The following is a 15,012-nucleotide window of genomic DNA, read 5'->3' as shown; positions in this document are numbered from 1 at the left end:
AAAAGCAAACACAAATTCACAAAATATACATCGCAAACATGTCAAAATGACTTGCATATATTTTTTTGAAAAAAAAACTTAAATTTAGTCACAACTTTCAAACTAATTGAAATTAATTTAAGAGACTAAAATGTGATCTTTTAATTTACAGGGTATAAAATCGAAAGTTCAAGAATACACAAAGGACCATATTTTTATACACCCAGTAGATGAGCAAATCCCTGTATAAGTATTTAACCCCCACTTCCGGCACCCAGCACGTCTAATCTACAAACCACCAACCCCTGTACCATCGTATATTCAACAAGCACGTACATCACACGCGCTTATAAATCGAGTGGTCAAAACCTACACAAAAATTTCCGTTTTAAACTCCGAAACCCAAAAAACCCTTCTCTACAAGAACCTCCGCCCCTGCCTCCATTTTTCTTCGGTACAACGATATATACGTCACATACAAATCGATACACATAGATAGGGTTTAAAACCTAATCGGAGTCCATCGGAGATCTAATTACTTGAATAAATTGAATCGGTACTAAATTGATGGTTTCTAGGGTTTCATTTCATGTATCTTCGTCAATCTGATCAAATCCGCCATTGTTTGATGGTAAGTTCTTCGGTTTTAATTTATTGAGCTATCACGCACTCAATTTGAAGTTATGTTAACGGATTACATTATATTATTAGCTGTGAATCGAAGAGGTGTGTGATTATTTTATAAACGGAGTGTTATATATTGATATTGATATTAGATATATAGTGCTGGTGTTATTGTCATGCGATTATCTAGGGCTGCTATTTTATCTAAACGGAGGAATAATCCGAGATTGATTAGGTCTAAACGGAAACACAAAAAGCTTGATGCAATATCTGAAATTACTTATACTGAGAACCGTGTTAGGATAGAATCTCCTAAATTGACAGAGGTTAATGGTGATGCATCGGATATCAGGCGGAGTTCTAGGGTTCGGCGAGCTCCGTTGGTGCTAGATGCATCGCCACCGCCTCCTAAGAAGAGGCGGAAGGTAATTGAACGAGGTGGAGATGGTTTGTTAAGAAAGGGTGACAACAGAGATGGTTTGCTCTCGAAAACAGAGTCGCCTGGTTTGAGTACATTTGGTTTGGAGGAGGAAGATTCGGGTGAATGGAAGTCCAGGTTGAGAAATAGGGGAAGGAAGGTGAGTTTTGTAACAGGTGATTCTTCTCCAAGGAGTAAGAAGAAGCTTTTTCGTCATTCAGATGGTGTTAAGGAACATTCTAAGCAGGCAGATTCAAGGTTAGATGAGAAGAAGGGAGGTTCGGTAGGTGAGACGTTGATGGTTGTGCAGTCAAAGAGGCCTGGTAGAATTAAAGCTTCAAATGTTGTGAGCAATGGAGATATTGGGTTGGGAAACAGTGAGAAAGATGGGGAAGACACAGCTGAACTGCAGGTTGTAAGAGACAAGAATAAGGGTGTTTTGTTTGAGGAATTGGTAACTGATAATGGTGCATCCATTGATATACAGGATCAGGGAATCGAAGTTCCAATTAACGTTGGTTCCGAGGATACTGCCAAAAAGAATGCACAGCCTGTTGAACAGAGTAAGCTGGCGGTTGAGGAAAAGGAGAACAACAGTTTACATCAGGAAGTTAGTTCTATCCCAGGTGATCATGTTGGAGATTGTACCTTTGAAGCTACCAATCCGCAAGACGAGAGCACTAAGAAGGTTGGTGAAGACAAGTATTCTATGACTCATAGAATGCATAAACCTCGGATTAAAAAGGGAAGGTGTTGTGGTCTTTGTGGGGGAGGAACGGATGGTAAACCTCCAAAAAAGTTAGTGAATGATGGTGCTGGTAGTGATAATGAGGTGTACAGTGGATCCTCCTCGTCTGAGGATACCACTTATGATTTATGGGATGGATTTGGTGATGAGCCAGGTTGGCTTGGACAACTCTTGGGTCCCATTAATGACCGGTTCGGGATTGCTGGAATATGGGTCCATCAACAATGTGCCGTGTGGAGTCCAGAGGTATGGTCTCTTAATGAGCCTTCGATGATAATATTATATGCTTTGAACTACATATTTAATTAGTACCTCTAAATGTTGACCTTCAAGTCTTTCAGATTGAGTCTACTCTTACATGCTGGCCTCTATTGCTATATATGACTTCAGCACTTCCATCATACATTTTTTATATCATATGTCATCCATCTTTTCTTACAAGGTGTTATGCAAGTACTACGTATTTAATGGATAAAACTCTGTTGCTGTATGCAAAGATGCATGTGACTATCGTATCTAATTCCTTGTCTTTCCTTTATCCTTGGTGTTCTGAATATTCACTACGTTAGATTTTTTTTTACTCTAAGATTGGATCCTGTTGGATTTGTGATATCAATTGGTTGGAAGAGCATTTGACTATCTTTTACCTACACCTGTTGTTCCTAGTGTATATGATTGTTCTAGTAGAGATAAGTGACTACTTTGATTACCTGGTTACTTTAGGTTCCTTGCTCACTTATTTACTTTTTCAGGTTGGAAATTTCTAGTGTTTTACTTTCTTTAAATGATTGCAGGTTTATTTTGCTGGTTTGGGGTGCTTGAAAAATGTGAGATCAGCTCTTTGTAGAGGGAAAGTATTGAAATGCAGCAGATGTGGGAGACGAGGAGCAACGATTGGATGTCGTGTGGACAGATGCTCAAAAACTTATCACCTGGTAATCATTTTGTTCTCATCACGTACACACTCATTCTTTTTATCATTATTTTGTGTGAAATCATTCTATTTTTCATGCAGCCGTGTGCTCGTGCAATTGGTTGCATCTTTGATCATCGTAAATTTCTCATAGCATGCACAGATCATCGACAGCTATTTCAACCTCATGGCCAGAAGAAAATTGACATGTTAAAGAAAATTAAAACTAAAAAGCTGAAGTTAGAATTGAGAAAGCACTCAAATGATGCTTGGAAAAAGGATACCGAAGCAGAAGAGAAGTGGTTAGAAAATTGTGGGGAGGATGAAGAATTTTTAAAGCGTGAAAGCAAGAGGCTTCAACGAGATTTATCAAGGATTGCACCTGTTTATATCGGAGGGTCAACATCAGAAAGTCAACCGACTTATCAAGGTTGGGAGTCTGTTGGTGGGCTTCAAAATGTGATTCAATCTTTAAAGGAGGTTGTTATATTACCCCTTTTATATCCAGAGTTTTTTGACAATATCGGGCTTACTCCTCCTAGAGGAGTCCTTTTGCATGGGTACCCCGGAACTGGTAAAACTTTGGTTGTACGCTCATTAATCGGTTCATGTGCTCGCGGTGATAGACGAATCGCTTATTTTGCTCGTAAAGGTGCAGACTGCCTAGGAAAATATGTCGGTGATGCTGAACGCCAGCTCAGACTTCTGTTTCAGGTGGCCGAGAAATCTCAACCGTCAATAATATTCTTTGATGAGATTGACGGGTTGGCTCCTTCCCGAACTAGGCAACAAGACCAGACACATAATTCTGTTGTGTCAACTTTACTTGCGTTACTTGATGGTCTAAAATCCCGAGGATCAGTTGTTGTAATCGGTGCCACAAATCGCCCCGATGCTATTGATCCCGCTTTAAGACGCCCAGGAAGATTCGATAGGGAAATTTATTTCCCACTCCCTTCAGTTAAAGACCGGGAAGCTATTTTATCACTTCATACACAGAAATGGCCAACGCCAGTTGCTGGATCGTTATTAAAATTAGTTGCAAAAAGAACCGTGGGGTTCGCTGGGGCTGACCTGCAGGCTCTTTGTACTCAAACTGCTATTATCGCTTTAAAAAGGAGTTGTCCATGGGAGAAACTTCTCACAGCTGCTGAAGAAAACGGGCGATACGGTAAACGTCCTTATCTACCTACATTTGTAGTACAGGAACAAGATTGGCTCGAGGCTCTTTCAAGTGCACCACCTCCATGTTCACGTAGAGAGGCGGGAATGGCAGCTAACGATATTGTTTCATCTCCTCTTCCTGTTCATCTTTTCCCTTGTATGCTGCAATCACTTTCGGGGTTGCTTGTTTCGTTGTATTTAGATGAACGTGTCGGTTTACCACCTTCCTTTTCCAAAGCTGCTGCAACGATCAAAACTGTGATTATCTCTGCGTTGGATAGAAAGAAAGAGAACACTGACTATTGGTGGTCTCGAGTTCAGGATTTGCTTAAAGAAGCTGATGTGGCAAGTGATGTGGAGTCAAATCTCGTACGTGCCGGTGTTTTAGTCGGGAGCAGTAGCGTTTCTGGATTGGATGCTTTTAATGATGATACTGATGACGAGCATGTTAAGTTAGGATCTTTTAAAGTTCCCAATGGATTTATGCAAAATAATTTGGTGTATGGTGTATCTCATTCATGGGGAAAGAAACCGGGCTTTTGTTTATTAATTTCTGGAAGTCCCAAAAGTGGCCAGAGGCATCTCGCTTCTTGTATTCTACAGTCTTTTGTTGGTAATGCTGTCCTTCAGAAGATTGATTTGGCTACGATGTTGCAGGAAGGATCTGGAGACATGGTTCAAGGGTTGACTCAAATTTTAGGTAAACTCTCATTGTACCTTTAATATGTTGCTTGAGTTATCTACCTTTAATGCTACAGTTTCTTATAGTCAGATCATCTATGCATGTAATTTTCAATAGTTTTATACCAGTCCGGTACCAATCAATATCAGCAACTGAGGTGCCTGTTTTTCTGCTTTGAAATTTCTTTTTATTAGGATTATACTTAATTTTGCAGTGAGATGTTCCAGCGTTGGCTCATGCATAGTATTCATGCCAAGAATTGATTTGTGGGCCATAGAAACATGCCATCAAGTGGACGAAGAAGAAAGTGGTATCTCATCGAAAACCTCTGAATCATCTGACACTGATAATCCAAAATCATTAGAGCCGGTTTTTAGAGCTTCTAACTTGTGGAGCTCTTTCGTTGAGCAGGCCGAGTCCATATTCATCTCCGCATCCTTAACGATTCTGGTGAGATGTTTTTTCAAAGTTTCTAACAAAAATAATGTTCACTAGTTTCATTATTACATCTGCATCTTATTGTATTCTGTGATTTAATCCTTTTTTTTTTTTTACATTCTTAAAACAGGCTACAACAGAAGTCCAGTTTGAATTGCTCCCGCTAAGAACCAGGAATTTTTTTGGCAAAAACAAACAGAATCTCACTCCTAATCACGCCGAAAGTACCGTGCCAAGATTCTCTGTACATGTGGATGGGAACTTTAACCGTGATATGGTAATCGATTCATCTGCAAAAAAGTTATCAAACGACGTTGCTCATTATTTTGTTGAGTTGATTCATCATAAAACTTCTAATCATGAAAGTTTATTCAATGCTAATAAATCTTTTGACACCGTCAACACTGACGTGGATACTGTACACCCTAACCTAGAATCTTACATATCCTTAGAAAATAGGTCAAAAGTTCAAAACTCTACACCTCCTCTTAACAAAAAAGAAGAGAAAGGGAAATCAAACTTGTTGTTAGCAATATCAACATTGGGCTATCAGATTTTGCAATATCCTCAATTTGCTGAACTTTGCTGGGTAACGTCTAAGTTAAAGGAAGGCCCGTCTGCTGAAATTGACGGGCCCTGGAAGGGATGGCCATTTAATTCGTGTATCGTTCGACCCGGTGATAGTTCCGCCAATGTTAAAAGCAAAGAAAAATATGGTTTAGTACATGGTTTAGTTGCTGTTGGTCTATCGGCATATAGAGGTGTGTACTCATCTGTAAGAGAAGTTTCGGCAGATGTTCGGAAGGTGTTGGAGGTTTTAACTTCACAAATTAATGCCAAAGTTGAAGGTGGGAAAGATAGATACCAATTTATTCGTCTCTTATCGCAAGTGGCTTATCTTGAAGATTTGGTAAATAGCTGGGCGTACACACTTCAGAGGTATGTTAGGTAACCATTATGTGTCAAAATGGGCTTGTTTGCTGGGATCAGGTTTATTCAGGTCGGTGGATTGAAAACCTCTGGCCATATTTACTTAAAACCCTCTTGCCGGATATATACTAGTATGTTATTATCTATATGGATTATGGATTATTAGTGTATCTAATGTGATTACAAGAGTTATTTTGTAACTGATAATTTAAGTCATCAAACCAAATGATTTAGTAGGAGGTTTTATGCTTTTATATTACACTTTAGGCACCGATCTGTTCAACCCAGCTGACCCATTCGTAATTAAAGGGTCCCGAATGCTACTTCTTAGTAAATAGATAATCTTTATGGATTTTATATAATTCGTACTCCGTATTTGAACTTCAATTTTTTTCTTATTTTATGCAATTTCAGTTTGGAGGTACCCCTTCAACCCACGGAGGCAGTAACAAAGATCAATGAGAACGATACAACAGATAATGGTCGTATGCAAGGTGACGAATTTATGAACAAATCTTCACATTCAGAATCACTAAAAGAAAACACCAAAGAATTTGATGATAGAGCCACCAATAATAATCTCCATTTGAAGGAAGGAGATAAAAACACTGACCAATCAACTTCTGTAGTAGTCAGTGAACCAAACCTAATCCTACAAACCCAGGGGTCCACATCCTTGAAGGATCAAACAGATACTCGTTTAGTAAACGAGCCAAATGGGGTTGTTCTGGAACCTTCAGGGCTTAAATCAATGGAAAACTGTAATGGATTTACATTTGAAGAAGAATCAGTTGCCGTTCACAATGATGGTCCTTGTAGTTCAGCAGAAAAACATGATGCATCGGATAATTTAGTTGTCAAAAATAACGAACCGCTTGCTGATGAAGTCCCTAAATCTCCGGTTCCAGTTGCATCTCCAGCTCCATCTCCATCTGTTGTATGCTCATACAGGTTTTGTTCCAAATGCATGTTCAACCTTCGAAACTTGATGCAAAAAATTCTAGTTTCTCAGTGGGATACAAAATCAAGTAACTGGACAACAGAGGATGTTCATGATGCAGTAACCTCATTATCTCTAAATCTTTACACAACTGTAAGGAGCTTTTGTCTGTCTGAAAGTCAGAAAGTGGGGCCCTGTGAATGTGAAGTTTCTGAAATTGGTTGTCATTTAGAAAGCAGCAGCAGCAGTACAAGTGGACATGAAGTTGGTTCACAATTAATATACAAGAATGGTGTAGCGGCTGTGCTAGACAATGAAATCGACGTTGCTTTTCACTGTAAATTCGAGACGCTATGTCTTTGTTCTCTTATAGAGTATATAGTAACGACCAAACAGCCTTCTGGTTGATGTGATATGTTGTCGCGGATAAGTTGGCTTCAGTTTGGCAGTTTTGAATGATTGCGGATACATGTGTTATAAACCTTCTTAAGAGATTAAAAGAAAAGAAAAAAACAAATTTTTTTTATAAGCACGAGTTCAATCCTCGTTAGTAGCTTTATCATATTATAAATTATTATTATTATGTTACTATGTTGTTGTTGTGGTTTGTCAATCTTAATATGGGGCTTATAATCCCTGCTAATTTAAACCACTAAATTAAATATGTGAGTATGAATGAATGATGAAGCAACACGTGAGTAGAGCCAACTAGTGACGCAGGGTAGGTTATCAATCTACATCTTTGTGAATGGCACCATAATCTATCTTGACAAATTGGTCCAATTGGGCAAGGCTTAATAACTGTACAAGTATAGGGCGATAGATATAGGCATGTTATTAATCTTGTGATAATATGAACAGAAAATGATGTGTCAAAAGGTTTATTGTCTATGCACGTGTTAGCTCTCTATAGGATTACTTGGTGTATATTTTGTCAAATTCAATCATGTCACCGAAATATATATGGTGTAAGCTTTATAGTGTAATAGTACTATGAGTCAGTGCGTTGCATCATTTGTATAAATTAGTAGTCGATAACGGGGTAGGTATCTTTTTGGGCAAACTACATAAGGATAACGTTGTTGACGTGAGTAGGCTTAGCGATAGGATTATGTCGGTTAGTCTAATTATTAAGGAGGAGACTTTCACGGTCATAAGCGCATACGCACCTCACACGGGCTTAAGTGATGCGGAAAAGAAGAGTTTTTGGGAATTGTTAGATGAGGTAGTGAGGGGGTGCCCAGCTGACCATCGACTGATTATAGGGGGTGATCTGAATGGACACATAGGAGTGGAGGCAGAAGGTTACGAGGGAGCCCATGGGGGCTTTGGGTTTGGCCCTAGAAACGAAGAAGGGCGCTCAATCCTGGAGTTTGCCATTGCCCACGAGATGGTCGTAGCAAACTCTTTCTTCAAGAAGAGGGATGCTCAGTTAGCTACTTTTCATAGCGGGGGTCGTAGCACCCAGATTGACTTTTTGCTCCTCCGTAAAGGGGAACTTAGGACTTGTAGGGACTGTAAGGTCCTTCCAGCATTGACTTGCTCCTCCCAGCATCGATTGTTGGTCATGGACCTAGTCTCTCGGGGAAGAGTTGGTAGGAGGGCCAGGGTTGTGCAACCTAGAGTCCTTTGGAAGAACCTGCATGGAGCGAATGCAGAGACTTTTAGAGCGACTGTTGCTGATAGATTGAGGGTAGAAGGGGATTACGTAGCCCCTACTGATGTAGATCAGATTTGGAACCGCATGGCGTCCGCTATCAGAGATGTGGCAAAAGAGACTTTAGGGGTGGCAATAGGGACATCGAGAGCCCATAAGAGTAGTAGAGAATCGTGGTGGCTTAATGACGATGTCCAAACGAAAGTCGCGTTAAAACAGACGAGGTTTAGGGAGCTCATTACTTTTGGAGAAGGGACACCTGCAGAGAGAACTAGGATAGAAGAAAGATATAAAGAAGCTAAAAGAGAAGCAAAGAAGGCCGTAGCTATTGCTAAAGACAAAGCATATGAAGATTTATATAGGAAACTAAACTCTAAAGAGGGAGCTAATGACATATATAGGATAGCTAAAGCTAGGGAGCGAAGAAGCAGGGACTTGGTTAACGTCAAATTTATCAAGAATGAAGCGGGTCAAACTATAGTGAAAGAAGACCTTATTAGGAATAGATAGGAGGAGTATTTTGCATCCCTCTTCTGTAGGGAAAGACCCGAGCGGAACGGGGAACTCCATGAGGTTCGTGAGTATCAAAACAACTGTTTCTGTACGAGGATTAACCAGGAGGAAGTTAGATCGTCTCTACGAAAGATGGGGAGAAACAAAGCAGTAGGACCAGACCAAATTCCGATTGAGGCATGGAGGTGCCTAGGAGATGAAGGGGTTAGATGGCTGACAAACCTTTTCAACATGACGTTTAGAAGCGCAAAGATGCCTATGGAATGGAGACTTAGTGAGGTTATTCCCATTTACAAGAATAAGGGAGATGCGCAAATATGTAGTAATTATAGAGGCATAAAGTTACTTAGTCATACAATGAAGCTTTGGGAGAGAGTGATTGAGACGAGGCTCCGACGTGAGACAAAGGTTTCAGAGAACCAGTTCTGTTTCATGCCAGGACGTTCGTCGATAGAAGCGATCCACATCGTTAGAAGCCTTATGGAGAAGTATAGGGAAAAACAAAAGAACCTACACATGGCATTCGTAGACTTGGAAAAGGCTTATGACTGTGTCCCGCGTGAGCTGATTTGGAAGACCCTTAATGTTAGGGGTGTCCCAAGTAGATATATAAGGACTATTAGAGATATGTATGAGGGGGCGAAGACTCGTGTACGTACGATGGTAGGAAACACTGAGTTTTTCCCAGTAGAGGTAGGTTTACATCAGGGATCGGCCCTTAGCCCATATCTTTTCGCTTTGATTCTAGACGAACTGACTCAAAGGATACAAGATAACATCCCATGGTGCCTAATATTCGCGGACGATATTGTATTAGTTTCGGATTCCCAGGATGAGCTTAACAGAAGGATAGAGCAATGGAGGAGCGCCCTAGAATCAAATGGCCTACGGATTAGCAGACTTAAGTCGGAGTACCTTAGATGCGATTTCAGGACGAGCGAAGAGGAACAAGAGGATATTGTGGACGTCCAAATTGGGGACCAAATTTTACCTCCACAAGAGTCCTTTAGATATTTAGGCTCGATGCTTCACAAATCGGGAAGGATAGATGAGGACGTGACACATCGTATACGAGTAGGATGGTTGAAGTGGAGGGCAGCGAAAGGGGTGTTGTGCGACAAGAAGGTACCCCTTAAATTGAAAGGGAAATTCTTCAAGGTGGCAATCAGACCGGCCATGTTGTACGGATCGGAGTGTTAACCAATGACGAAAGCCCAGGAGAGAAGGATGGAGGTGGCAGAAATGAGGATGCTTAGGTGGACGTGTGGTAAGACAATGCTAGATTTGATACCAAATGGAGTTTTTAGGGAGAACTTGAAAGTTGGGAACATAACCAACAAGCTGAGGGAAGGACGACTAAGATGGTTTGGACATGTTTTGAGGCGCCCACTTTTAGCCCCGGTTAGGAGAGTCGAGACCCTTGTTGTTGGGGGCGTAAGGAGAAGGGGTAGACCCAGACGTAGGTTGGAGGATAGATTGAAGCTTGACATGAAGGAGCTCTTATTGACTGAGGACATGACTTCTGATAGGAATTTGTGGAGGAGTAGAATTAGAATAGATGACTAGGCTCTACATTTTGTTTATTTTTTTTTATATATTTATATTATATTTCCTGCCTACTTGCTTGTGTGCCTTATCGTATTGGGTGTACCTGTTTTACGGTTATATTATATATCTATACTTATTGTAGCATTTTCAGAGGATTTATTGCACTATATGGTTACATGTTTGTATTACATTATATAGCAATTAATTTATACATACTTACATATCACATGCTTTTATGCTATCATTGTATGCTTATTTGTCTATGTTTACATTATATACCATCTATTTTATACTGCATAGTATACCTACATTGAAATGTCCCGTTCTTATTGATTAAAAACGTTCCATATTAATTGATTTCGTTGCGAGGTTTTGACCTCTATATGAGACGTTTTTCAAAGACTGCATTCATTTTAAAACAAACCATAACCTTTATTTCATCAATAAAGGTTTAAAAAGCTTTACGTAGATTATCAAATAATGATAATCTAAAATATCATGTTTACACACAACCATTACATAATGGTTTACAATACAAGCATGGACTCCAAATCTCGTCCTTATTTAAGTATGCGACAGCGGAAGCTCTTAATAATCACCTGAGAATAAACATGCTTAAAACGTCAACAAAAATGTTGGTGAATTATAGGTTTAACCTATATATATCAAATCATAATAATAGACCACAAGATTTCATATTTCAATACACATCCCATACATAGAGATAAAAATCATTCATATGGTGAACACCTGGTAACCGACATTAACAAGATGCATATATAAGAATATCCCCATCATTCCGGGACACCCTTCGGATATGATATAAATTTCGAAGTACTAAAGCATCCGGTACTTTGGATGGGGTTTGTTAAGCCCAATAGATCTATTCATTAGGATTCGCGTCAATTAGGGTGTCTGTTCCCTAATTCTTAGATTACCAGACTTAATAAAAAGGGGCATATTCGATTTCGATAATTCAACCATAGAATGTAGTTTCATGTACTTGTGTCTATTTTGTAAATCATTTATAAAACCTGCATGTATTCTCATCCCAAAAATATTAGATTTTAAAAGTGGGACTATAACTCACTTTCACAGATTTTTACTTCGTCGAGAAGTAAGACTTGGCCACTGTTGATTCACGAACCTATAACAATATATACATATATATTAAAGTATGTTCAAAATATATTTACAACACTTTTAATATATTTTGATTTTTTAAGTTTATTAAGTCAGTTGTCCTCGTTAGTAACCTACAACTAGTTGTCCACAGTTAGATGTACAGAAATAAATCGATAAATATTATCTTGAATCAATCCACGACCCAGTGTATACGTATCTCAGTATTGATCACAACTCAAACTATATATATTTTGGAATCAACCTCAACCCTGTATAGCTAACTCCAACATTCACATATAGAGTGTCTATGGTTGTTCCGAAATATATATAGATGTGTAGACATGATAGGTCGAAACATTGTATACGTGTCTATGGTATCTCAAGATTACATAATATACAATACAAGTTGATTAAGTTATGGTTGGAATAGATTTGTTACCAATTTTCACGTAGCTAAAATGAGAAAAATTATCCAATCTTGTTTTACCCATAACTTCTTCATTTTAAATCCGTTTTGAGTGAATCAAATTGCTATGGTTTCATATTGAACTCTATTTTATGAATCTAAACAGAAAAAGTATAGGTTTATAGTCGGAAAAATAAGTTACAAGTCGTTTTTATAAAGGTAGTCATTTCAGTCGAAAGAACGACGTCTAGATGACCATTTTAGAAAACATACTTCCACTTTGAGTTTAACCATAATTTTTGGATATAGTTTCATGTTCATAATAAAAATCATTTTCTCAGAATAACAACTTTTAAATCAAAGTTTATCATAGTTTTTAATTAACTAACCCAAAACAGCCCGCGGTGTTACTACGACGGCGTAAATCCGGTTTTACGGTGTTTTTCGTGTTTTCAGGTTTTAAATCATTAAGTTAGCATATCATATAGATATAGAACATGTGTTTAGTTGATTTTAAAAGTCAAGTTAGAAGGATTAACTTTTGTTTGCGAACAAGTTTAGAATTAACTAAACTTTGTTCTAGTGATTACAAGTTTAAATCTTCGAATAAGATAGCTTTATATGTATGAATCGAATGATGTTATGAACATCATTACTACCTTAAGTTCCTTGGATAAACCTACTGGAAAAGAGAAAAATGGATCTAGCTTCAACGGATCCTTGGATGGCTCGAAGTTCTTGAAGCAGAATCATGACACGAAAACAAGTTCAAGTAAGATCATCACTTGAAATAAGATTGTTATAGTTATAGAAATTGAACCAAAGTTTGAATATGATTATTACCTTGTATTAGAATGATAACCTACTGTAAGAAACAAAGATTTCTTGAGGTTGGATGATCACCTTACAAGATTGGAAGTGAGCTAGCAAACTTGAAAGTATTCTTGATTTTATGTAACTAGAACTTGTAGAATATATGAAGAACACTTAGAACTTGAAGATAGAACTTGAGAGAGATCAATTAGATAAAGAAAATTGAAGAATGAAAGTATTTGTAGGTGTTTTTAGTCGTTGGTGTATGGATTAGATATAAAGGATATGTAATTTTGTTTTCATGTAAATAAGTCATGAATGATTACTCATATTTTTGTAATTTTATGAGATATTTCATGCTAGTTGCCAAATGATGGTTCCCACATGTGTTAGGTGACTCACATGGGCTGCTAAGAGCTGATCATTGGAGTGTATATACCAATAGTACATACATCTAAAAGCTGTGTATTGTACGAGTACGAATACGGGTGCATACGAGTAGAATTGTTGATGAAACTGAACGAGGATGTAATTGTAAGCATTTTTGTTAAGTAGAAGTATTTTGATAAGTGTATTAAAGTCTTTTAAAAGTGTATAAATACATATTAAAACACTACATGTATATACATTTTAACTGAGTCGTTAAGTCATCGTTAGTCGTTACATGTAAGTGTTGTTTTGAAACCTTTAGGTTAACGATCTTGTTAAATGTTGTTAACCCAATGTTTATAATATCAAATGAGATTTTAAATTATTATATTATCATGATATTATCATGTATGAATATCTATTAATATGATATATATACATTAAATGTCTTTACAATGATAATCGTTACATATATGTCTCGTTTAAAAATCATTAAGTTAGTAGTCTTGTTTTTACATATGTAGTTCATTGTTAATATACTTAATGATATGTTTACTTATCATAGTATCATGTTAACTATATATATATCCATATATATGTCATCATATAGTTTTTACAAGTTTTAACTTTCGTGAATCACCGGTCAACTTGGGTGGTCAATTGTCTATATGAAACATATTTCAATTAATCAAGTCTTAAAAAGTTTGATTGCTTAACATGTTAGAAACATTTAATCATGTAAATATCAATCTCAATTAATATATATAAACATGGAAAAGTTCGGGTCACTACAGTACCTACCCGTTAAATAAATTTCGTCCCGAAATTTTAAACAGTTGAAGGTGTTGACGAATCTTCTAGAAATAGATGCGGGTATTTCTTCTTCATCTGATCTTCACGCTCCCAGGTGAACTCGGGTCCTCTACGAGCATTCCATCGAACCTTAACAATTGGTATCTTGTTTTGCTTAAGTCTTTTAACCTCACGATCCATTATTTCGACGGGTTCTTCGATGAATTGAAGTTTTTCGTTGATTTGGATTTCATCTAACGGAATATTGAGATCTTCTTTAGCAAAACATTTCTTCAAATTTGAGACGTGGAAAGTGTTATGTACAGCCGCGAGTTGTTGAGGTAACTCAAGTCGGTAAGCTACTGGTCCGACACGATCAATAATCTTGAATGGTCCAATATACCTTGGATTTAATTTCCCTCGTTTACCAAATCGAACAACGCCTTTCCAAGGTGCAACTTTAAGCATGACCATCTCTCCAATTTCAAATTCTATATCTTTTCTTTTAATGTCAGCGTAGCTCTTTTGTCGACTTTGGTCGGTTTTCAACCGTTGTTGAATTTGGATGATCTTCTCGGTAGTTTCTTGTATAATCTCCGGACCCGTAATCTGTCTATCCCCCACTCCGCTCCAACAAATCGGAGACATACACTTTCTACCATAAAGTGCTTCAAACGGCGCCATCTCAATGCTTGAATGGTAGCTGTTGTTGTAGGAAAATTCTGCTAACGGTAGATGTCGATCCCAACTGTTTCCGAAATCAATAACACATGCTCGTAGCATGTCTTCAAGCGTTTGTATCGTCCTTTCGCTCTGTCCATCAGTTTGTGGATGATAGGCAGTACTCATGTCTAGACGAGTTCCTAATGCTTGCTGTAATGTCTGCCAGAATCTTGAAATAAATCTACCATCCCTATCAGAGATAATAGAGATTGGTATTCCATGTCTGGAGA

The 15,012-nt window shown here is 38.0% G+C and overlaps 2 protein-coding genes across 2 annotated transcripts; both read left to right on the top strand.

The window, feature by feature from the left end:
* The first annotated feature begins 404 nt into the window (after positions 1–404).
* On the top strand, positions 405–7,343 carry LOC139891097 (uncharacterized). The gene is made up of 6 exons (XM_071874025.1): positions 405–2,015; positions 2,564–2,704; positions 2,785–4,546; positions 4,743–4,978; positions 5,097–5,905; positions 6,311–7,343. Exons 1-6 carry the CDS (start codon positions 780–782, stop codon positions 7,242–7,244), a joined length of 5,118 nt encoding a protein of 1,705 aa, XP_071730126.1. The 5' UTR covers positions 405–779; the 3' UTR covers positions 7,245–7,343.
* A 604-nt stretch (positions 7,344–7,947) lies between these two features.
* LOC139888032 (uncharacterized) lies at positions 7,948–9,003 on the top strand. Its single transcript, XM_071871066.1, has one exon. The coding sequence runs from the start codon at positions 7,948–7,950 to the stop codon at positions 9,001–9,003; it is 1,056 nt and encodes a 351-aa protein (XP_071727167.1).
* Positions 9,004–15,012: the final 6,009 nt, after the last annotated feature.

The sequence above is a fragment of the Rutidosis leptorrhynchoides genome, chromosome 2 (assembly GCF_046630445.1).
Source record: "Rutidosis leptorrhynchoides isolate AG116_Rl617_1_P2 chromosome 2, CSIRO_AGI_Rlap_v1, whole genome shotgun sequence".
Taxonomy (NCBI): domain Eukaryota; kingdom Viridiplantae; phylum Streptophyta; class Magnoliopsida; order Asterales; family Asteraceae; genus Rutidosis; species Rutidosis leptorrhynchoides.
The sequence above is the reverse complement of the archived record's forward strand: the minus strand, read 5'-3'. Positions and strand labels throughout refer to the sequence as shown.

Bases quoted from the DNA above. Each gene is read 5' to 3' on its own strand.
- LOC139891097 (XM_071874025.1), top strand. From the start codon at position 780: ATGCGATTATCTAGGGCTGCTATTTTATCTAAACGGAGGAATAATCCG. The intron at 2,016-2,563 runs GTATGGTCTCTT...AAATGATTGCAG, and splicing joins GTGCCGTGTGGAGTCCAGAG to GTTTATTTTGCTGGTTTGGG. The intron at 2,705-2,784 runs GTAATCATTTTG...TTTTTCATGCAG, and splicing joins GCTCAAAAACTTATCACCTG to CCGTGTGCTCGTGCAATTGG.
- LOC139888032 (XM_071871066.1), top strand. From the start codon at position 7,948: ATGTCGGTTAGTCTAATTATTAAGGAGGAGACTTTCACGGTCATAAGC.